Source organism: Muscardinus avellanarius, assembly GCF_963383645.1.
Source record: "Muscardinus avellanarius genome assembly, chromosome: 4".
In the NCBI taxonomy this organism is placed as follows: Eukaryota; Metazoa; Chordata; class Mammalia; order Rodentia; family Gliridae; genus Muscardinus; species Muscardinus avellanarius.
Window position 1 is genome coordinate 42,088,996 of NC_137789.1, and position 24,047 is coordinate 42,113,042.

General features: G+C 42.3%; 1 protein-coding gene across 5 annotated transcripts in view; it reads right to left on the reverse strand.

The window, feature by feature from the left end:
• The window catches only part of MTDH (metadherin), a gene marked incomplete at both ends in the record, with an annotated part of 82,293 nt that extends 66,437 nt beyond the window's left edge, over positions 1-15,856 (reverse strand). For all 5 annotated transcript variants that reach the window (XM_080693518.1, XM_080693517.1, XM_080693516.1 and 2 more), the window contains 2 exons: positions 832-933; positions 15,476-15,856. In XM_080693518.1, coding sequence (XP_080549644.1) covers positions 832-933; positions 15,476-15,856 — 483 coding nt within the window. The remainder of the gene's footprint in view (positions 1-831; positions 934-15,475) is intronic.
• Positions 15,857-24,047: the final 8,191 nt, after the last annotated feature.

The following is a 24,047-nucleotide window of genomic DNA, read 5'->3' on the forward strand; positions in this document are numbered from 1 at the left end:
GGAATGCGCCATTTATGGGGCATGATAGATTGTCTTATTTGGCAAACTTTACATCTAAAACAAGGTGCTCATTGAAGCCTTTTAATAATTTACTGACCTGTGAACCAAATATTTCTTTTGCTAAATAAAGCCAAACTGTGTAATAAAGTAGACAAGTCTCCATCACAATAGCAATCCATTTCACCACACCACCACTAGAAAATTCTGCTAAGGTTCTGAGTGTGTGTGTGTCGGGTGTGTGTGTGTGTATGTGTGTGTGTGTGTGTGTGTGTGTGCTTACTGGAGACTGAACCCAGGGGGCATTCTACCTCTGAGCCATACCTCTGGCCTTATTTATTATTGTTATTTTTTAGACAGAGTCTCACTAAGTTATTGAGGCTGACCTAGAATATGCTATCCTTCTATCTCAGCCTCCCAAGTATTGGAATTACAGGCTAAGTTATTTTAATACTACAGGCACACTATCAACAAAAGTAACACAATTCCATTCTTCAAGAGGATATATATATATATATATATATATATATATATATATATATATATATATATTCTCGAACCTTACTATAAAAAGGTGTTTATTTAAGTCATAAATAAATTGCTTTTGGGTTAATAAATATTTAATACCAGAGCAATGATTAAAATATTTTTTTAAAAAAAAACAACAAGCACCTTAAACTTGTACCATCAATCCACTATGATTAGTTCAGGTTTTCAGAGTTTTCTTTAAATGGAAGATATACATACTGCCTAGTGAAACAAGAAAGCATCATTGCTATATGGAACTCTCTTCATTAAGAACTTGCACTTAACTTCAAATTCTCTCAAGCTTACTTTTTCATTTTTCTTGTCTGCATCTGGTGGCTGCTTTGGTGTTAGGCTTCGGGAGGTTCGAACAACTTCATCCTCAGCCACTTCAACAGTTCGTCCATTTGGCTGCACCGGCAACAAGAAAACATCAGGTTATCAACCTGGACAGGATATCAAACTAAAAAGAGTATACTCAGGAAACAATATACACTACAATCAAATTCCACTCCCTTACCTAACTAAAGATTGCTACGGAATCATTTAAAACTAGATAGAAGCCAGATGTTATGGCACATGCCTCTAATAATCCTAGTACTTGGGTGGCTGAGACATGAGATCACAGGTTCTAAGCCAGCCTCAGTAATTCAGTGATGCCCTCAGCAACCTAGTGAGACTATGTTTCAAAATAAAAAAACAAAGTAGGTTTGGAGTGTAGCTCAGAGGTAGAATGCCCCTGGGTTTAATACCTAGTAGCACAGCACACACAACACAGGATAGATCCTTGTCCCTAGTAACTATGTTTTGTGATATGAATATAATGAACTTATAAACAAAATTCTGTACAAGAAGTTTCTAATCTTACCCAGGTATCAATCCCCTAACAAAAACAACAGAATAGAGGTGGTTAAAATACCTAACTGTATTTGCACTGCTACTAATAATAAACTCTGTGATCTCAAAACATTTCACTTATAGCTGGGTGCAGTGGCGCATGTCTGTAATCCCAGTATTTAGGGAGGCTAAGATAGGAGGACTGCAGGTTTGGGGATAGCCTCAGCAACTTAGCAAGACCCTGTTTCAAAGTAAAAAGGGCTGGGGGTTTAGCTCAGAGGTAGACCACCCTGGGTTCAATCTCCAGTACTAATGAATGAATGAATGCAAAACATGATACAAAAATTCACTATCTGAGTCTTACTTCTATATATAAAATGATATGTTTGATCTATTCAAGTATCAGCAAACTTTTTCTGTAAATGGCAAGAAAGATATTTTAAGTGTTGTGGGCCATAGCATCTCTATTACAACTTTATAGCTCTTCCATCATAGCACAAAAGCAGCCCTAAATGATAATCAGTTGAATGTTACATATTCTCTTTTGTTGCCACTAATTCTATAATTTAATAGCTCTACTGTTCTGGGATTAAGAAGTTGTACCAACCCACTGCCATAGCCTTTTTAAAAAGGCTCCCTCAGTTTTCCTAACATTTTTTAAATGAGATGGGTACTTACAAGGGTTCATGAGCAAAATCAAGTCTGTGACCCCCAAATCTGGCTTTAATCACAATCATTCCTTTTGTCGTTCTTTTCAAATTAACAGTTCTGCGCCTCACCAACAGAAATGTTAAGGAGTTTTAAGAACAGGCTTCAGATATGTCTTACCTTTCTGAATTCCTTTACTTCTTTTTCACTTGTATATTCTTGTCATATTCAACACAATAAACTTAGTAAATCAATGTAGTCATTCTAGTTTTTTATAAAAAATTTTTAGTACCAGAGATTGAACCCAAGGACTACCTCCGAGCTGTATTTCCAGCCCTTTTTATTATCTTTTATTTTAAAATAAGGTCACACTAAGTTGCTGAGGCTGGTCTTGAACCTGTGATCTTCCTGTCTCAGCCTCCCAATACTGAGATTAAAGGTGCATGCCACCACATCTGTTAAATTATTTTTTATGTATTTATTGGCCCTGGAGATTGAACTCAAGCCCTATTTTTTAGTTCTCACTACATTGCTGAGAGTCTCACTGGGCTGTCCTAAAACCTGCAATCCTTTCTCAGCCTCTGGAGCTCTAGGGATTACAAGTGTGCACAACCATGCCTGGCTAAAGTACTCATTTTAAAAGCTTTTATTTCAGTTCTTGTAGAAGTGACTTTTGCCAGATTGCCTCTCATAACACAGCTATATTCAAAACAACATGAATGTTCAAAGTTTCTATGATGTGACTTTATCTGCATTTGCTAAAAATAATCAAGGAAATGAGGTTAGAAAAAGAGACCGTTTATATTTTAAAAACCAGTTTGTAGGCTTTCCAAAAATTTGTAGCAAAAAAATCAAAACAAAAGCTGTCATTTAGCTGATTAAATTCCTCGTTAATTGAAATTTAATCTGCTGGGTCTTAAGCAATTTATTAAAAGTCAAGACAGCTAAGCCAAAATCAGATTTCCATACTAGTTTTGTTGTTGTTTGTTTGAAGTACTGGGGATGGAACCCAGGGGCATTATACCTCCAAGCTACACCCCCAGCCCTATTTCTTACTTTTTATTTTGAAACAGGGTCTGAGTTGCAGAGGGCCTCACTTAGTTGAGGCTGTCTGCGAACCATGATCCTCCTGTCTCAGCCTCCCGAATGCTGGGATCACAAGTGCGCGTTACCACGCTGGCTCCTCAGTCTTCATTTGGTCTTTTTCTTTTGTGCTGTTTTGCCACTTTCATGTTATCTGTTCTAATCATCCTTCTGTGACTGTGTATTACCATAGGGCTGAAGGAGAATGAAGAAAGGTAAGAAAACTCAGAAAAGTAAGTGGATTTAGGACTGAATCTAGATCTGGAACCCTTACTTTCCAATATCACTACCTTTCTTCTCTATTCCAATATGCTATTTATTTTTCATTTCTATCTTCCTTCTCCTCCTCCTTCTTCTTTAATAGAAATGAGGTCTCAATTGTGTTTCCCAGGCTAGTCTGAAACTCCTGGGCACAGCCAGGTGTGGTGACACTTGTAATCCCAGTACTTGGGAGGCTGAGACAGGAGGATTGTAGGTTCAAAGCCAGCTTCAACAACTTAGTGAGGCTCTCAGAGACTTAGTGAGGCCCTGTTTCCAAATAAAAAATAAGTCTGGGGATATAGACCGAAGATAAAAGGTCTGGGTTCCATCCTCAGGATCTATCCCGCTCCCACAAAGAAGCTCCTGGGCTCAATCAATCCTCCTGCTTCAGCCTCCCGAGCAGCTGGGATTACAGGTACATGCCATTATACCCAGCTATCTGGCTATTTCTTAGTTCATACTAACCTCTCTAGCAAACTTACCTTTTCTCATTTCATATGGTTAGCCTTACCTTTCTATCTAAGCCTTACACTAACTGAACCATCATTCAGCTACAATTCTAGTCTCTGATCTCTTCAGCTGGAAACTCACAAGGGTTACATCTACAAAACTTTAATCCTTTCAGTAAAGTCTCCATCATGATCACTTTTTATACATTTTACTCATGTAAATGGCAGTGAGTCATTTACTAAATTTTAAAAGAATTTAAGCTGTTAAAAATGTGTAAAAAATTTACCAAAATGTTCACACTATATATTTGTTTTATTTAGGCAGTACTGGGGATTGAATCCAGAGGCATTCTGTCCCTGATGTACAACCCCAGCACTATTTTTTTTTTTTTAAATTTTAAAATAGGGTCTAAGTTGCTGAGTCTGGTCGTGATGCTGCAATCCTCTTGTCTCAGCCTCCATACACCAATATGCCTTTTTTTTTTAAAATTTACCACCTTGATAGTCATTCTGAGTGTACAGTTAATGGATTTACTTATTTATTTCTGTGGTGCTGGGGACTGAAACCAAGGGCATCCTGCTGCCAAGACACACCCCCTGCCCTTTTTATTTATTTTTTTACTGGGAAATAGTAAGTCTTACTAAGTTCCTGAGAACCTTGTCAAATTGCTGAGGCTGTCCTCAAAACTGATCTTCCTGTTTCAGCTCCCCAAGTACTTGTATTATAGATGTGTACCACCACACTGGGCTGACACCATATATTTGACACCAATTGCCAACACTACTGATGTAGCCTCCCAAAAGAAAGATGAAAATCTTTCAAAGTCTGAAGTTCTCAGTGATAAAGGTGCACACACATGATATGTGCTTACCTATGTCGATTTTAGTCCCTTCTGTGTAACATCTACCTATGTAATGTCTATAACTGCAGCTGTTTCTTCTAAGCCTACTTCAGACTTCTCAATTTTTAAATCACTATTGATTAACAACTCCTCGTAAGCATCCTAGTTTGAGAGTAAAGTCAATGGCTTTTTTTTTTTTTTTTTTTTTTGTGGTACTGGGGGTGGAACCCAGGAGCTTTTCTACTTCCTAGCTATACTCCCACACCTATTTTATACTTTATTTGGAAACAGGGTCTCACTAAGTTGCTGAGAGCCTCAGTAATAGCTGAGGCTGGCTTCAAACCTGTGCGATCCCCGTCTCAGCCTCCCAAGCGCTGGGTTTACAAGTGTGCGTCACCACGCCTGGCTGGAATTCTTAGGTAGTATCTTACAAAGAGTACACTCTAGTGGCTGTCCTTTAGCAGCAGTATCATTTCTTTTCATTGAGACACTAGATGGTCTAGGATACACTGTCTTGGAAATTAACCATTATTTAAATTAGTGAATTGCTAAACACTGGTGGCACACTGCACACTTATAATCCCAGTACTCTGAGAGGATGAGACAGAAGGAACTGGGTTCGTGGCTAGCCTCAGCTACTTAGTGAGGCTCTCCACAATTTAGTGAGACTCTGTTTCAAAATAAAGAATAAAAAACCAGGCTGCGGGTGTAGCTTAGAGGTAGAATGCCTCTGGGTTCAACCCCCACCCCACTCACTCATGCAAATAATTAGTAAACTGCTAAACAGGAGCGTATTATTCAGCTTTACTTCCACGAAAAAGAGGTAACTGCAAATCAACACTTCACATCCGATGTGTCTGCCCTTGGGACTGTCCATATGGGCTTTATTTGAAAGTATTGTTTTCTCTTATCATGGAGCTTTGATTTATATATTAGATTTTATAGTTAAGCAATGACATGGGCCTCACATTATAACTCAGTTTTAAATTTCCTAGAGACCTTTAAGGCATTTCCTTCTAGAGTCAAAGTTAACTTCATATACAGTAAACTGGTGGTATTAAAACAGAATGAGGACAGCTAGCTGACAAAAAGAATGGAACACAAGAGGGCATGACACAGCAGGAGAGCTGGGGTTTCTTTCATGACTCCTGATTCCAAGGAAATGACAATTTTCATGTTAGATCATCTTTATTAATTCCATACAATTTCATAAATGTTTACTAAGTACAAGGCACTAGGCTAGGAACTGTGGGAACATGGAGGTATGAAAGGAACTTGCCCTTGAAGGAGTTAAAAGATTCGGAATAAGAAGGTAATGTTTAATAGACTTCAATTTCATTTGAGCAGACTTTACTTGTTAAATTGATTGTAAATTGTAAAAGAGCCTGGATCTGAGGAAAACATTTAAAAGATCTAACATTTGACTTCTAAAATGAAACCATCTTGAGCCCCCTTTTCACTGGGGGTGTAGCTTGGAGGTAGAATGCCTCTGGAGTTCAATTCCTAGCACAACCAAAAAAACAAAACAAAACAACAAAAAATAAAACCCAACTATGTACTTGTCTTAAAGGTTTCTTGCTAGAAAACATCAAATGAGAACATGTGAAAGGATATTTGCTCAAGAAATATGTCAGGCCCAACGCTCCAGACCAAATTCTTTTGGGAAATTAACAGATTTCTCTCCCCCCTTTAAATACATACATACATACATACATACATACATACATACACACACACACACACATATACACGTACATGATAAATAATGACATTTAATAACAAACAAATATACCTACTCAGGCTAAAAGTAAGTCTAAGCTTACTCCAGAGTCAGCACTGCTATGTTATCTTTCTTTTTCCTTTTGATATATTTATTTTTGGTACTGGGGATAAAACCTAGGGGCATTCTGCCTCCAAGCTACTCCTCCAGCCCATTTTATTTTGAAATAGGGTCTCATTAAGTTAATGAAGATCTCACTAAATTGCTGAGGCCAGCCTTGAACCTGCAATCCTCCTGTCTGAGCCTTTCAAATACTAGGATTACAGGTGTGTACCACTGCACTCAGCTTGTTAGCTTTCTTTTTAAGCAGTTTGTAGTTTTATGGTTTTCCAAGAAAAATCACACAGTATTCACCCATGTTCATTTATTCAAAACTCAATAAGCAAAAAGAGTAGTATGCAAGGCCATTAAAACCTTGAAATGGAGAAAAGTAATGCATGATCTCTGTCCTCAAGATGTTTAGAACCTAGAAAAGGGCCATTCTACCTAAGAGTGTGGGTTCTGAAGGCAAGTTGAGATTAGCATTGAAGTCCCAAATTTATGTCCTTCTGGACAAGTTACTACTTCACCAGAATCTCAATGTGTTCAGCTGAAAGTTATATGTGTATATAGGAGACAGACAGACAGACCTAATATTTTATCCATAAAAATATAAAAGGCCCAACATTATGGAAATTCAGAAGCCTTATCTTTAGCTGACAGGGTAGACTATAAGATAACCCAACAGTAACTATAATTTCAGAGTACTTGCTATATGTCAGACACCTGCTGGATGGGCAAGAACTAGTCTTGGTCAATTTATTTATTTTAGCTCTTTTAGGCTAGGTCTCTGGTGGAATAAAATCAAAAGATGAAGAAGTCCTGTCACATAACCAAACAAAGCAAAAATTCTGGAGCCTTTATAAAGGTTGTTGTAATTTTCAACAGAAACTTCTGCATCTTTTAAAAGCGAATTTTAGAAGCAATAAAGTAAATTGTAATTCACTGGGAAAATTGGACTTGCTCTCTGAATGCAATCCCGAAACACACCACTGAAACCGAAGAGATGAATAGTGAAAATAACAGCGTATTCTAAGACTAAAAATTAGGATATTGTTTTGCTTTTGAAACACCTTTGTGCCATAACCTTGATTGATTAAGTCACTTAATCTCTCAAAATCTCAAGATCCCTCTTCAGTGAAATTAGGGATATTTGTTTTACTTGTCACCTGCAGATTCTTTTTTTTTTTTTTTTTTTTTGTGGGTTTGGGGATGGAACCCAGGGGCATTCTACCTCCGAGCTACACTCCCTGCTTAATTTTTTATTCTCTATTTTGAAACTGGGTCTCACTCACTGAGTTGCGGAGGGCCTAAGTAGCTGGGGCTGTCCATGAACCGCGATCCTCCAGTTTCAGCCTCCCAAATGCTGGGATTACAAGGGTGCACCACCACGCCTGGCTGCTTGGAGATTCTTAATATTATTTCCTTAAGAATTAAAATTAATGCCGGGCGTGGTGGCGCACGCTTGTAATCCCCGCGCTTGGGAGGCGGAGACAGGAGGATCGCGCAGGTTCGAAGCCAGCCGTGCGCGCTGGCTTAGGAGACCCTGTTTCCAAAAATGAAAATGTAAAAATAGGTCTGGGAGTGTAGCCCGGAGGTAGAAGGGCTTCCAGGAACCCCAGTACCACCAAAAAAAAAAAAAAAAAAAAAGAAAAGAATTAAAATTAAGAGATAGTGACTTAAAGGTAAAAAGAAAACAACTACAAAAAAACTATGTGGAAAGTGATAGAACTTCTTTTAATACCACCAAAATTATCTAAAAATAAAGAAAACCCACAATCCTGAGACTATAGCTCAATAACTGATTACCCAATTAAACCATGAGATGTCATTTTAGCCACTTCATTCAGCATTTAGTTCAATAAATAATTAACAAAAGCTCACAAATATCACGTACTGTTTGCCACTGGCTTATAATCTAAAAATAGTATAGTCTAACTGAGAAAAAGACCCTAAAAAGTAAGCAGATTAAGTTACAAACTGTGCTAACTATTGTGGAAGAAACATAAAAGTCCTGAAACAGAAAACAAAAGGGGATGTTTATTTATTTATTTATTTTTGGTGGTAATGGGGATGGAACCTTTCTACCTCTGGGCTACACTCCCAGACCTATTTTATATTTTATTTGGAAACAGGGTCTCTTAAGCCAGCTGAGGCTGGCTTCGAACCTGCAGGATCCTCCTCTGTCTCAGCCTCCCAAGCAAGGGGATTACAAGTGCGCGCCACCACGCCTGGCTAAGGGGAAGGTGTGTGTGTTTCTGGAGATTGAGCCCAGGGGCATCCTACCTCTGAGCTACACCCCTGACCCATTTTTTATTTTTTTATTTTGAAACAGGGTCTAAGTTTTGGAGGGCCCTACTAAGTAGCTGAGGCTGGCCTCGAACCTGTATTCTCCTGTCTCAGCCTCCCAAGTACTGGAATTACAAATATGTGCCACCACACCCAGTTTGGGAAGTTTTTTTTTTTGTTTTTTGTTTTTTAAAAAGGTGAGACATAAAGCCGATAAAATAGTGGGGGTAAAACTATTCCTGAAACATTAGTAATAGCTTCTGTAAAGACAATAGGATGTGAAAGAATTTCAAAAACTGAAAAAAGATCAGAGTACTTGAAAGTAGCAATGAGAGGAAACTACCATTATCACAATCATATAATTGTTTATAAAGAAAAGCAGATTGCTGGGCCATACCGGCTTAGAAAAAGGTTTTCATTTTGAGTGCTAACGCTACTGAAGTGTTGGTTCTAGGCAGGATGGTGATTCACTTTTTCAAGATGCCTCAGCAGAGAGGCGTTGGAAAGCACTGGAAGCAGTCAAGGGAAAGCTACTGCAGCAGCTGGTAAGCTGACAGTTAGCAAGGTATATATTTTGGAGATAAAATTGAGGTAGTTTGCTGATGGACTAGATATGAGGTAAGGAAGACATGAGGTGAGAAAAAGGCTACTAGCAATGTGCCCTATTCTGTCAGTATGCATGAGATGTTCAGTTACTTGCTGATGACTATTAAAGCCACAGGAAATGGTGACATTGGGTTATTTTGATGTAAACATATGGCAACAGTAGTTTCATGAAAATTATGCTAGATGTTACAAGAAACCGAACTCTAGCTGGGGAGCTAGGTAAGACTTTAAAATTGAGGTGGCGAGCCGGGCGTGGTGGCACACGCTTGTAATCCCTGCGCTTGGGAGGCTGAGACAGGAGGATCGCACAGGTTCGAAGCCAGCCTCAGCTACTTAGCGAGGCTCTCAGCAACTTAGTGAGACCCTGTTTCCAAATAAAATATAAAATAGGTCTGGGAGTATAGCCCGGAGGTAGAAAGCCTCTGGGTTCCACCCCCAGTACCACCAAAATAAATAAATAAATAAATAAATAAATAAATAAATAAATAAAATTGAGGTGGCATTGCAGCTAGGCCTTAAAGGGTAAAAATTGATAAAGAGAAAGGACTTTTTGTGTGTTTGTGTGTGGTAATGGGGATTGAACCCAGGGGCATTCTACCTCTGAAATACACTCCCAGCCCTATTTTTTATTCTTTATTTTACAACAGGGTCTCATTAGGTACCCGAGGCTGACCGCAAACCTGTGATCCTCCTGTCTCAGCCTCCCCAAGTACCGGGATTACAAGTATGCACTACTACACCAGGCAAGAAGGACCTGTTAACAAACAAAAATAATATGATCTGAAACAGAAGTGTAGCTAAGCAGATTTATTTATTTCTTGCTTTAAGGGTAAATTGTGAGACAAACCTAAGGTAGGGTTAGATCATTCATGCCATGAGGCTTGAATGCCCTACCATGAACTTTGGATTTTATTCAACATGTGATGGAGAAACTACTGAAAATGATATGAACATCAAAGTCCCATGATCAGGGTTGGGCTTCAAAAGATTCAACCTGACATGAGTTGGTAGAAAAGTCTGGCAATAGAGACTGGAAGCAGCAAAACCAGTTAAGGATATTGTTAGACTAGTCTAAGCAAAAGACAGTAACAGTCCTAAAGCAGAGCGGTGTCATGAAAGCCTAAACAGAAGTAATGACTACAAAAGACACTGCATACCATTAGAATAATTTATTGGATGTAGAAGGATTCTTCTTTTTTTTCGGGGTGGGGGGAGATCCTGGGGATGGAACTCAGGGGCTTTCTACCTCCAGGCTACACTCCCAGACCAATTTTATATTTTATTTGGAAACAGGGTCTCACTGAATCCCAGAGGGCCTCACCTAGTACCTGAGGCTGGCTTCAAACCTGTGATCCTCCTGTCTCAGCCTCCCAAATGCTGGGATTACAAGCCTGCGCCACCATGCCTGGCTTGAACCTTTCAAAATTGTAACCAGATGAGGCAAATAGCCATCTTCCACTATAAACACAAAAATGCATTCAACAACTATTTTTCAGTGCCAAGGGCTATGCAAGGTTATATGGTAGCACACAAGACTAAACACTATGGTTAATTCACTGAGCTTATAGATACTGACAATTATGCTATGGCAAATCTTTTTTTTTTTTAAACCCCTACACGAATATACAAATAACTGGTTTACTAAAATAAATTTTCTTTGAATTTAAACCCGAATAAGTGCTTCTGGCTGAAAACCAAAGTAACAATTTTTCCCAGGTGGAGTGGTGCACACCTCTATTTCCAGATACTTGAGAGGCTGAGGCAGGAGGACCCCAAATTCAAGGCCAGTCTGAGCAATTTAGCAAGATCCGGTCTCAAAAACAGAACAGTCAAGAAGCACTTAGGATGGGGGTGTAGTTCAATGGTATAGAACTTGCTTAGCATGCTCAATACCCAGGTTCAACTTCTGGTACCAACCAAGAGGAGGGGGTGGATGGTGGGAATCAATTGTTAAAGATGTTATTTAGTTATATGAGATCTCACACCTACTATATCATTGCTTGGATTACTAGTTGAAAAAAATATTTACCTAGTACTTATTTAAAATCCACACTGAACTAAGTGCCTTAGAAAGTACATGCAAGGTAATGATTTTCAAAATGGCACAAACTAACCCAGTAAGTGTCTTCCTTTCTCACTTTTAAAAGCAGAAAGAACATCCATGATTCAAACCTTTAGAAGCCTATGGCAAGATTTTATTATGGAATAAAAACCAAACTAGAAACATAAAATAATTTTTAAAAAGTTCATGAATAGCTTGAAATGTAGATTTAAAAAGCTAAATACCACCTAGTCTTACAAATTAAGACAAACTATTAGAAACAATTTTTGAAAATGGAGGTTGAAAATTGTGAAATGATTTAAAACAATGAAATAGAGAGATGAAAATAAAGTTATATTTAAGCAAAATGTCCTAAAACAATATGGAATGTCCTTTCAAAGAAACTGTAGTTGCATCATTGAATGCAGTTGACTTAGAGTAAAAATATTCTAAAATGCATGTCAGAATGAAGATATGAATTTTAAGATTACACTTGGCTCTTGTATACTATGGACTTCATAATCCTCTTCCAGAGAGTGATTCTCAAACAAATGGACAAGGATTACTCAAAGTTCAAGCCAGTCTGGACAACATACATAAGACCAGAGAGTCTCTCAAAAAACAACCAAAAGGAAGGAGATGCCCTGAACCCAGAGTTCCAAAGATTTTGAATTTTTAGGATCTACGGTAGGACTTACACATTTAGCAAAAAACCTTTTTTTTTCCAGTGGTACTGAGGATTGATCCTCAGGGCATTCTACCTCCAAGCTATACCCACAGCCCTTTTTAATCCTTCAGTTTTTTTTTTTGTTTTTTTTTTAAGGGACCTTCTAGGTAGGTTGCTGAGGTTGTCCTTGAACCTGATTCTCATTTCTCAGCCTCCCAAGTGTTGGGACCACAGGCACTTTCCACCAGGCAGGCAGAAATTTACAAATTTTAACAAGCATTAAAAGTGACTCCAGCTGGGTGTGGTAGCAGCTTAACAAGACTACTTCAAATTAAAAATAAAATAGGGCTGGGGGTGTAGCTCAAAGATAAACTGCCCTCAAGTTCAATCCCCAATACTACACACACACACACACACACACACACACACACACACACACACACACACAGAATGATATCCCTTTTGAAGACTTCTGCAGTGTTTTAACTAAGAGCTTCAATTTATAAAAATGATAAGCTAAACAATGAAGTTAACTGGTTTACTCAAATATAGAGTTCCCCACTCCTGCCCGGCTGACAGACTGTTTTCCTTCAAACCTGGGCCTTTGCTATTTCTCAGGCTTCTCCCACTACCTTGCTCCTAACTCCTACCCATTTTTAAAGCCAACTTCAGTGATTGTAGACATTTAGGGCCCACCTGGGACCACAATATATTTGTAATGTTAATTTGTCTGAACATAGTAGTTCCTTGGTATCCATGAGAGACTGGTTCCAGGACCCCCAAGAATACCGAATTCTACAGTCACGCAAGTCTCTTATATGAAATGGTATAGTATTTGCATATCATACCTACACACATCCTCATTTCTTTAAATCATCCTTAGATTATTTATAATACTTAATACAATGCAAATGCTAAGTGCATAATTATTATACTGTCTAGAGACAATGACAAAAGTATGTATTCAGTAAAGATAAATTTATATGTGTGTATATGTGTGGGGGGAATACTAGGAATAGAACCCAGGGGTGGTCTACCTCTTGAGGTACACTCTCAGCCCTTTTTATTTTAAAAGGGCCTTGCTAAGTTACCACACCCTAGCCTAAAACCTGCACTCCTCCTGGCTTAGCCTCCCAAGTACCAGAAGAAATTTTGATACCCAGTGGAATCCATGGATGCAGAACCCACAAAGGGAGGCTGACAGTGTATTTTTTCACAAATAGAATAAAGAGCTCTCTGGGGAGAAATTGAGTTCTAATTTTTGTGTCCTCTTCAAAGTGTGATGTATAATACTGCATTCCTTTTTACTGCCTTCAATTTGTAAGCAGTATCTTACTTTTCTTCAAGGAAATATGTAGTACTGGCAAGGCCCTGTAAAATTTTTCTAACTGTGGGCCATACCCTACAATCAAATATGAAACCAATTTAATGGGTCACAAATAACATTAATGAAAAACAAACAATTTTGAGTGCATTGTAATTTTTAAAATATTTCTGTGGGTTGTAGTAAAAAAGTTTGAAGGACACAATTTTACAAATGTTGATTAAGCTAACCTACTCCAATGCACCTATTTTCAACATTTGCTAGGCAAAGATATAATTTCTACCCAATTAACATTCCACCATCCAGTCTCCTTCTCTACTCCTTACAACTAATATTAGATGTTTATTTCCCCTTTCCTTAACTAAAATGAAAAGGAAAAGAGGTAAATCCTAAGTGAAATGCACATTTTTCACAGGACAGGCATTCAGAGTCTGCTCCTTCTTTAGAAAAGAGTCATTTGAATGTCATGATGCACCTCAGATGGGCTGTTTGGAGCACCTGTCTCTGAAGTCCATCTGAAATTCTAGACGGCCCAAACAGCTTTGAAATTTTCACCACCTGCCACACCCACGTAGGGCTTAGTATTTATATGCAGTTTTTTCAAGTTCACCTTCTTTCTTTACCCTAGAGCCAGGCTCTCTATTTCCATCATAACATTACTATCTGGTAATCCTTGCTTTCTACAGAATTTTAAATTATATATGTTCCAAATCAGTTCTATTTTTCTTCTTCAAACTTAAGGTAATATCACAAAGTTGTACCCTTTTCCAGCTTTCCTGTGTCTCTTGCATCTTCCTAATCGGTAAGCAAATTATGAATGCTTATCCAAGGTCTAATAATACACTGTGACCTGTCACTTCTCTAATACAGCTTTCTTTTTGTACTGTCACTAATATTCTCATCAGTTTGAAGTCAAACTCCATTTCCTGCAATAACTCCTAAATCCTTCTAATGGAATTAATTTCCCACCCTCTCAAACCTCTATTAATACTTTTGGTAGCCACTATGTCCTAGTCTTTAGATGCTAACTCCTCAACTCCTCATGTGCATACACCACGTTGCCCACTAAACACGCCAGTGCACTTTGCATAGTAAAGCCCTGGTAGTAGCTTACTGAATTGTACTGAAAAGGTGTACATTTTACAAAAATAGGATAAAAAAAAGGTTAGGGAAGTTTCTAATTCTGCACACCCTCCATATTCTCAATGTGCTCAATTGTAAAATACCTTTAAAATACATAAAACTATGCAAGATACAATGGGAGAACGACAGAGAAATGACAATAAAGAATGTAAAACCAGAAGGAATGATAAGCGGGATGTGATGTCCTTTGCATTTCTACACGTGGTCCAGTAAACTGGTGCCTGGAACACTCCCTTAACCTTCACCATTCTGCCCCGTCATCCCCTTTTACTCTATTTCAAAAGCCTACCACATCTCGCAGCGTAAAAACACAAACCACTTCACTGAACTTGCCTCAGCTCGCTCTCAGGGCTTCCTATACCCGTCCAAAGAATATTAGCCAATATTGCCCCGCTTCTTTTTCGGCCTTCACTGGCCACATTCACCAGACCAAGAGTGGGCAACCATTTCCCTTTAAGAGTCCCAACTAAAATGGAAGCATGTCTAGACCTAGACACCTTTAATCCTCTGTAAGCCCGAGTTTTTAGGTCACCGTATTTCCTTCACTGGCTATCCTCTCAATGTGACTTGAGACATCTGTCTTCCAGGGCAGTTCTTCCACAACTTCCCAACACCACCTTCAGGTCCCAAAACCCTCAACGTGCAGCCTACCCTGTAGGCCTCAAAGAAAGGTGTAACTCCGGCGGTCAAGGTTCCCGAAGGTGGCTCGACCTCTGGGCACTGTTCTCTATACTTACCCCGAGACCACCTAACTCCTTTCCTCGAAGCTGGGCGTCTTCACCCGTCCTTCTACCTCCCGAGTTTCCCCCACTCCTCAAGTAACGTGCCCACCGACTGCACACACCATCACCTCCTGCACTTCGGGGCCTCGGCTCTAGTCCCTCTGCGGTGGGGCTCGGCCTCCCCTCGCTCGAGGGTCCCCGCCGACCCCTCGCCCCACTCACTTTGGGTTTCTCGGGCAGCTTCTTCCGGTTCTTCTTCTTCTGCTCCTCGCTTCGGAGGTTCTTCAGCAGGGCCAGGTCATCAGGCGCCGAGGCCGGCGCGGCCGCCGCCTCCTCCCGCTTGCGGGGCGGGCTCCTCCGCTTCTTGCGGGCGCCGGCGCAAGCCGCGGCCCAGCCGTAGCCCAGCAGGAAGAGCAGCAGCAGCCCGAGCGCGCCGGTGCCCACCAGGATCACCCAGCCCGGGTACCGCCGCGGCTCCAGCCCCAGGTCGAGGCCCAGCTCGGTGCGCAGGAAGCCCAGGCCGACCGAGAGCATTTCCCGCAGCCGGGCCGAGCCCTCCTCGGCCTGCTGGGCCAGCTCGGCCTGCCAGCTCCGTGCAGCCATCTTCCTCCCGTCAGGGGGACTCACGGGATGACGCCGGTCACCGAGAGGCCGTGGAAGAGTCCGAGGAAGCGACGAGGGCCGGCCGGCTCAGGCCGAGCGCATCGCGGCGGCCCCTCGCGCCGGAGCCGGGGATCGGCCGCTGCCGCCGCCGGGAGGGCACAGGGGGCTCCCAGGTTCCCCCAGCAGCCTCGCTCCGCCGCCGCCAGGAGGAGAGGGGCACAGGGAGGGAGTGTCTCCAGCGGCGGCCGCTAAGCGGCGTCTCGGCGCTAGCGCCAGGCCCACTGTCCTCCGTCGGCGGAACAATGGCGGCTCCGGCCGCGATGCGCGCCGCGCGCTGGGACGCCCGCGGGTCACGTGGGCGCGGTGGGCGGGTCACATGGGCGCCAGGCGGCCCGGGTCACGTGGGACCGGTGGGCGGGTCACGTGGACATCCGGGGCGGGCGCGGATCACGTGGGCGCGGTGGGCGTGGCCGGGACCGGAGCCTCGGGCGGAGGCGTGGCGGCGGCTGTGGCCGGTGGAGACGCGGAGCCCGGGGACGGTGACTCAGGATGGAGGGCTGGGAGAAGCCCGTGGGTGTCCCAGGGGTCCCGAGCTGGGTGACGAGGCTCCGCGGGAGAGCAAGGGCGGGGCTCCCGGGGACGGCGAGATGGGAGGAACCGGCCGCCGCCCGGGGCCGCGCGCCCGGCCCAGGGTGCGGCGGCTCATTCATTTTTCTAGAATCGTGTTGGATGGAAGCGGCCTCTTCTCCCTTAGGTCAGCGGTCAGCTAGGTGCTCCCAGAGAGGGGTCCGCGCCTTCGGAAGCCGCGCATCCCTCCTCTGGGGCTGACGTTTAATTCGCGAATCCGACACTTTGGGCCGAGTGGCCCAGACACGGCCAGCCGGGCTAGGCGGTCGCGTCTCGCCGTTCAGTCCGGCTGTCCGTTGTTAGTCCCCAGAACTCAGAAGTCGGAAAGCCGGTGGCCTGCACCATTATTTTTCTACCGGTTTTTAGCTTCAGTGAGAAATAATAAGAGGAAGTACATGAGATCGTGTTTAAAAGTAGAGATAGCTTCCTGGTGGCGCTTTATTGCAAGCGTTTATACGACAATGCAAAAGGGGTTTCAGAAAAATCCTAATTTTTGATTGCGATGTTAACCAACCGTAGGATTTACATTAGAGGGAAACGAATTGCCGTTTCAGATTTTAATTACAAAGGTGTATGGGGGCTGCCTTAGGGTTTGTGTGTGTGGTGGGGGGGCACTGGGGTTCCTGGAAGCCCTTCTAGCTTAGGGCTACACTCCCAGACCTATTGTATATTTTTTATTTGGAAACAGGGTCTCTTAAACCAGCAAGGCTGGTTTCAAACCTGCGCGATCCTCCTGTCTCCGCCTCCCAAGCGCGGGGATTACAAGCGTGCGCCACCACCCCGGCTGCCTTAGGGTTTTAAAGTTTCATTTTGCTATTAGAAAATTCAGTGTGTTCGCATGAAATAATTAGCAAATAAATAAGTAAACTAACAAGTACCCAGAGCCAGTGTTAAGGATTATTTTGACCTACTTTGCAGTAATGTTGTAAAGCACTTGTGATTAATGGGTGGAAGTTTTGTAAATAAACTGCTAAACTTTATACAGACATAATTAAACACTGTGAATTACAAGATCAGAAACTTAAAAGGTGTCATTGGAATCTGCTTAAGCTCTAAAAGTTAAATTCTATTCATATTTTTGAAGTAAGCTTTACAATCCTGTGTATTTGTTTTGGTTGCAGGTCATGACTTCCCTAAGAAGTTCTGACTATTTTACATTATTTATGAAATAATATATGAGTTAAATTATTAATAGTAGTGGGGTGTGCCAATAGTAGTACTGGGGTGCCAATCCAAAGTAATAAATATTACCTTTTTCTTTTTGTGTGTGTATGATAGTGGGGATGACACTTAGGGGCATTCTACCTCTGACAGCCCTACTATTTATTTATTTATTTAGTACTGGGGATGGAACCCAGGGGCTTTTCTACCCTCAGGCTATACTCCCAGACCTAAATTATATTTCATTTGGAAACAGGGTCTCACTAACTTGGTCGGAGCCTTACTAAGTAGCTGAGGCTGTCTTTGAACTTGCACAATCCTGCTGTCTCAGCTTCCCAAGTGCTGGGATTACAAGTGTGTGCCACCACTCCTAGCTTACATTTTACTTTTTATTTTTTATTTTGAAACAGGGTCTCACTGAGTTGCAAAGGGCCTCTGTCCAAGAACTGCAATCCTCCTGTCTCAGCCTCCCGAATGCTGAGATTACGAGGGAGCTCCACTAAGCCGGGCTCCTATGTATTTATTTTGTAAAAACAAAAGTTAACAGCTGGATAAGGGTTAGGTAAAATTTAAATGAAGCAATGCTTTGAAAGACTGAAAGCAGGTTAGCGAATAATAGAGTTAATAACCCTCTGGTCTAAGTAGACTGACTGAGAACGCCAATTCCTTGTGAATGGCAAAGTTAAGATAAATGTAAACTGTTGTGTCTGAAACACAGCTCTGCACCTGGGTTGGAAGTAAGGACTGCTTTTTCTGGAAGTAACACAAGGGAATACCTCTCACAAATAAAAAAAGGAAAGAACTATAAATACATGCGACACCATGAATGAATCTGAATTATGCTGAGAGAAAGAAGTCAGGCAAAAAAAATTTTTTTGTAAACTTAGAAAATGCAAGCAAATCCTTGGTTACCTGGCCCGGAAGTGGGGGAGGGGAAGCAAAGGGAGGTGGGAGGAATACATTACAGAACTAGTATGTTCTTTATCTTGATTGTAGAGGTAGTCTTACAGGTATAGATATTTCCAAACTTACCAGCCTTTACTGTTGTCATTTAATTTATGTTAACTGTACTTCAATAAAGGAGTTCAAAAAAGTTTCAAGTGACTCATAGCTTGGGCCTAATGAGTAAAGTACTTCATTCTTACTGATGGGGTTTCAAACAGAGTTTTTGTTACCATCTTTGATTTTACAGAAGGTTTCTAAGACAGGTGTGGTGGTACTCACTTGTAAACCCAGTACTTGAGAGGCTGAGACAGGAGAATCACAGGTTCAAGGACAGCCTCAGCAATTTAGTGAGGCTCTCGGCAACCTGGTGAAACTGTTTCACAATAAGAAATAAAATCAGTTGAGGGATGTAGATCAGAGGTAGAATGCCTCTGGGTTGAATTCCCAGTAAAACACACACACATGAACAGAGTTTCTCAACACTATAGCCTGATGTTAATGATAAAGCAATTTTTTTTTTTTTTTTTTTTTTTGCATTAGTGGGGATGGAACCCGGGACATTGTACCTCTGAGCTACACCCCCAGCCCTATTTTTTAGTCTTTATTTTAATTTATTTATTTATTTTGGTGGTACGGGGTAGAACCCAGAGGCTTTCTACTTCCGGGCTATACTCCCAGACTTATTTTATATTTTATTTGGAAACAGGGTCTAAGTTCTTGAGAGCCTCAATAAGTAGCTGAGGCTGGCTTCGAACCTGTGCGATCCTCCTGTCTCAGCCTCTCAAGCGTGGGGATTACAAGCATGTGCCACCACGCCCGGCTTAATCTTTATTTTTGAAAAAGGGTCTGAGTTGCAAAGGGCCTCGCTAAGTAGCTGAGGCTGTGAATCACAATCCTCTGATTTCCCAAATGCTGGGATTATAAGGGTGCACCACCACTTGTGGCTAACCAAAGCAATTATTTACAGGTTTGCACAATAAATACTCCATTAAAGTATCTTTTTTTTTTTTTTTCCTTTCTGGTAATAGGGTTGAACCTGGGGCATTCATTCTACCTCCGAGCCACATCCCCAGCTCTTTCTATGTTTTATTTTGAAATAGGGTCTCATTAAGTTGCTAAGGGTGGCCTCAAACTTGAGATCCTCCTATCTGTAATGAAATTACAAGTGTATACAAGTACTGAAATTACAAGTGTGTACCACCATACCTGGCTCACAGTATTGTGTGTGTGTGAGTGGGGGTGAGGAGGTATTGGGGATTGAACCCAGGGGCATTCTGCCTCTGAGATACACCTTCAGCCCTTTTTAATTTTTGTTTTTGGAATGGTCTTGCTAGATTGCTGGGAGTTTTGCTACACTGCTGAGTTGAAGCCACAGTCCTCTTGTCTCAGCCTCCCAAGTACTGAGTTTACAGGCATGTACCACCATACCTGTCCACAGTATTATTATTATTATTATTATTATTATTATTATTATTATTTTGGTGGTACCGGGGTTACTGGAAACCCTTCTACCTGCAGGCTACACTCCCAGACCTATTTTTATATATTTTTTAATTTGGAAATAGGGTCTCTTAAGCCAGCGCGATCCTCTTTGTCTCCACCTTCCAAGCACGGGGATTACAAGCGTGCGCCACCATGCCCGGCTCACAGTATTATTTTAATGGCAAATACTGTATTGTCTTTCTCTGCTGTAATTTAACATTTTATTGTTGGGTAGATTTTTTGTTTTTACACCTTTCATTTTGTTTTACCATCAAATGCAATTCTGTCATGAGCATGCTTATAACTAAATCTTTGAATATCCATCATTCCCAATGATAGAATCCTGTTACCATAATACCTAAGCCATAGCCCACAATATGTGAATTAAACACATTTAGTTTGAAAGTTTTAAGGGTCTCAAAGTGCTACTCAATAGCACTCATTTTATGAACATTTCAAAGTGGCTGAGCCCAGACTAGAATCTGTTGCTCTCCACCCATGGATCACACCTCTTTTTTCAGGATACTATGCAGTCAAATTCTTAGAGTTATTGGGTGTATTCTATTGATAAGACTGTCATAACAAATTACCAGGGACTGGGTAGCTTAAAGAACAGATTTTCTCACAGCTGGGCAAGCTGAAAGTCCAATTGATCAGGCAACACGATTGGCTGCAAGTGAGTTCTCTGGTGCCTCTTAAGGACACTTGTCTTATCAAGCCAGGAGCCCACTCTCATCAGATGACTCCATTTAACCTTAATTCTGTAAAGGCAAGTGTAGTCAAGTTGGAGGTTAGGGCTTCAGCATCTGAATTTTGTGGGAGACATGCCAAAGCAGTGTGAGAAGCCAACTTTTGTTTGAAGGCCAATGAAAGAAAAATGTTGACTTAAGTGTTCAAAATAGAGATTTTTTTTGTCATTATAAACTGCTGGGTCACAAAATGTTAAACACCAGCTGGCTATTTTTACAGTAAAGCAGGGCCCCATAGTTGAGTGCACCAAGAATGTGGAGGTACAGTCAGGAAAAGATTATCTTCAGGACAAATCTACAGAGAATTAGTAAATAATGAAATTAATTATTTTCAGAAGTATCCTAAGAATGCTGAATAGAAAGATAGTTTATAGATGTTTCTAAATCTTTTAAGAGGTCAAATGATTTATATGCTTAAAACTTGTATGGAACTAAAAACCGGAATTTTACCCGGTGGGCCTCACCAGAGCATCTGATGGGGACTATGGCAGGAGAGGAGGCTGTGGAGGTGACTAGGGAAAGCCAGGGTGCATTGTTCTCAGGAGTCCCATATAGTAACAAACCAAGGAATATTTACATTCTGATGGCATGCACTGAAAGTCTAGAAAGCAAGTTTATACATATGCATGTAGTAAAATTGTAAAATAATACAGGGGGATAATGAATACCACATCGGGAATAGTGATTATTTCTAGGGAAAGTGGAAGAGAAATGGGATCAATGTGACGTATACAAGGGGCTACAGATGTTCTTATAATGTTCTGTTTCGCAAACTATGTTATGGGCCTGAAGGTTTTTATGTTGACTGTAGATAACAAATGAAAAATGCAATAGATCACATGGGAAGTTAGACAAATAATGGAATCTCCTATTACTATACAGTTACTGGTTTGCTACAATCTTACAACAAAGAAAAGGATATTGAATAATCTTAACTCAGGAGGTATCTCTTAAGATTATTTAAAAACCCCTTTGTGCTGATTTCATATTCCACATTACTATTTGGATAGTATTATGGCTTCTCATGTAGATTTTATTACCTAAGAGAGAATGGGTCAAAAAATTGACTTTAGCCAGATATGGTGGCACATGCTTGTAATCCCAGTTCTTGGGAAGCTGAAACCAGAGGATCTCAGGCACGCAGCCAGCCTTAACAACTTAGCTAGGCCCTCCAAAACTTTAGTGACACTATGTTATGAAAAAAAGAAAAAGAAAAGTTGACTTTTAGGAAATATGATTCTTTTAGTTACTGGTGTAAACCATACATTCTCAAATGAGCCATTTGGCTCTCTTGGGGGTAAAAATCACAGGTTATTAGAGGCCAAAAAAATCTTACTGTATAAAGAAAGCCGAGATGCAGTTTTTATGCTGATACACAATATTTTTAAGGCATTAAAATTTATTTGGAGAGCCGGGTGTGGTGGCGCATGCTTGTAATTGCAGCATTCGGGAGCTGAGACAGGAGGATCACAGTTTGCAGCCAGCCTCGGCTACTTAGGCCTTTTGCAACTCAGTGAGACTCTGTTTCAAAATAAAGAATAAAATATAGGGCAGGGTGGGTATAGTTTGGAAGTAGAATGCCCCTGGGTTCCATCCCCAGTACTGCAAAAAAGAAAAAATCATTTGGGACATTAGGGGGAAATGTCTAAAAAATATTTTATGGGGTTGAGAAATAGAGAAATTGACAGTTTTGTCAATTTAGGGTCCTGTGTTTTTGGTTAATTGTACTTCACAATCATTTATTCAATCATTCCTTCAAAGTATTCCAAGTCGTCAAATACATGATATCTAGCCGGGCATGGTGGCGTACGCTTGTAATCCCAGCATTTGGGAGGCTGAGACAGGAGGATCACAGTTCGTGGACAGCCTCAGCTACTTAGTGTTAAGATGGGTCCTGCACTCATGTGACTTTGTGTCACATGACCTCTGCAGGGCAAGGGAGGGGCTGAAACCCCCGCGAGAATTGGGCATTCCCGCGAGTAAACCCCCATCTCGCGAGATGCATGCCTTTAAAAGGAGAGCCCGCGTCCTCTAGCTTCGGACAGGCGCGCGGGCCCCACGGTGCCTTGCCCTGATCCCCGGGAGAGCCGTGCCATTAAAACTTTACATGCCATGTGTACCGGACCTCTCTCGTGTTTTTCACACTCCGCCGTACTCACTTATTTTTATTTTACTTGCATTTAATTTTTTATTTTATTTATCATTTGGTGCCGAACCGGGAGAACTCTTGGGTCCCTCCCCATTTTTTCTTTTTTTTTCATTTTTTTCCTTTTTTCTCTTTTTATTTTTACTCTCTTTTTGAGCCCCGGACTCTCCGACCCGCCAGCAGCTGACTGCGAGGTCCCACACCAGCGCTCCGCTTGCAGGCGTTGCTCCCACCACTGCCGCCGCTGCCGCCCCGTGCCTGCCCGGACCGTAAGCCTTCTTCCCCAGCCCCGCGCTCTCCGGGAGAGCCGGCGGCCTTCTTCCCGCCCCGGGCTCTGCTGAGAGCTCGCGGCCATCTTTCCAGCCACGAGCTCTGCTGAGAGCTCGCGGCCATCTTTCCAGCCACGAGCTCTGCTGAGAGCTCGCGGCCATCTTTTCGGCCCCGAGCTCTGCTGAGAGCCGGTGGCCATCTTTCCAGCCCCGAGCTCTGCTGAGAGCTCGCGGCCATCTTTTCAGCCCCGCGCTCTGCTGAGAGCCCGCAGCCATCTTTTTGGCCCCGCGCTCTGCTGAGAGCCGGTGGCCATCTTTTCCCGCCCATGTGCTCTCTTCTGGAGCACCAGAGGCCATCTTCCACTGCCACCGCGGCTGCAGCCACCACCGCCGGGGCGTGCAGGCTCCGCCGGCCGCCAGGCTGCCAGTTCCACCCGCCCGGAGCCAGGCTCCTTGGGTAATGCTGGCACCTGTTCTGCTTGCTGACCTCCTGCACGGGCCAGGACCTCTGCCTGCCGCTTGGACCTCCTAAAACCGCCGTTCCAGCTCGGCGCTCCAGTCACCGCCAGGACCTCTGGCCGATTTGCCCCGCCCGCCCCGAGCCAGGCTCATTGGGCGGCGCACAGCCGGCTTCGGTGTCCGCCACAGTCACCCGCGCCAGGCGTAGCTCTACTTGCTGCTGCTGCTCCGTTTCACCCGCCCAAGCCAGGCTCACTGGCGGTGCTCCTCGGGGCCCAGCCTCAGCGACTGCCACGTGCCTGGAAGCCATTTTGTCTCCACGCCGCGGGCCCGGCAAGCCATGCCGCCTGCGC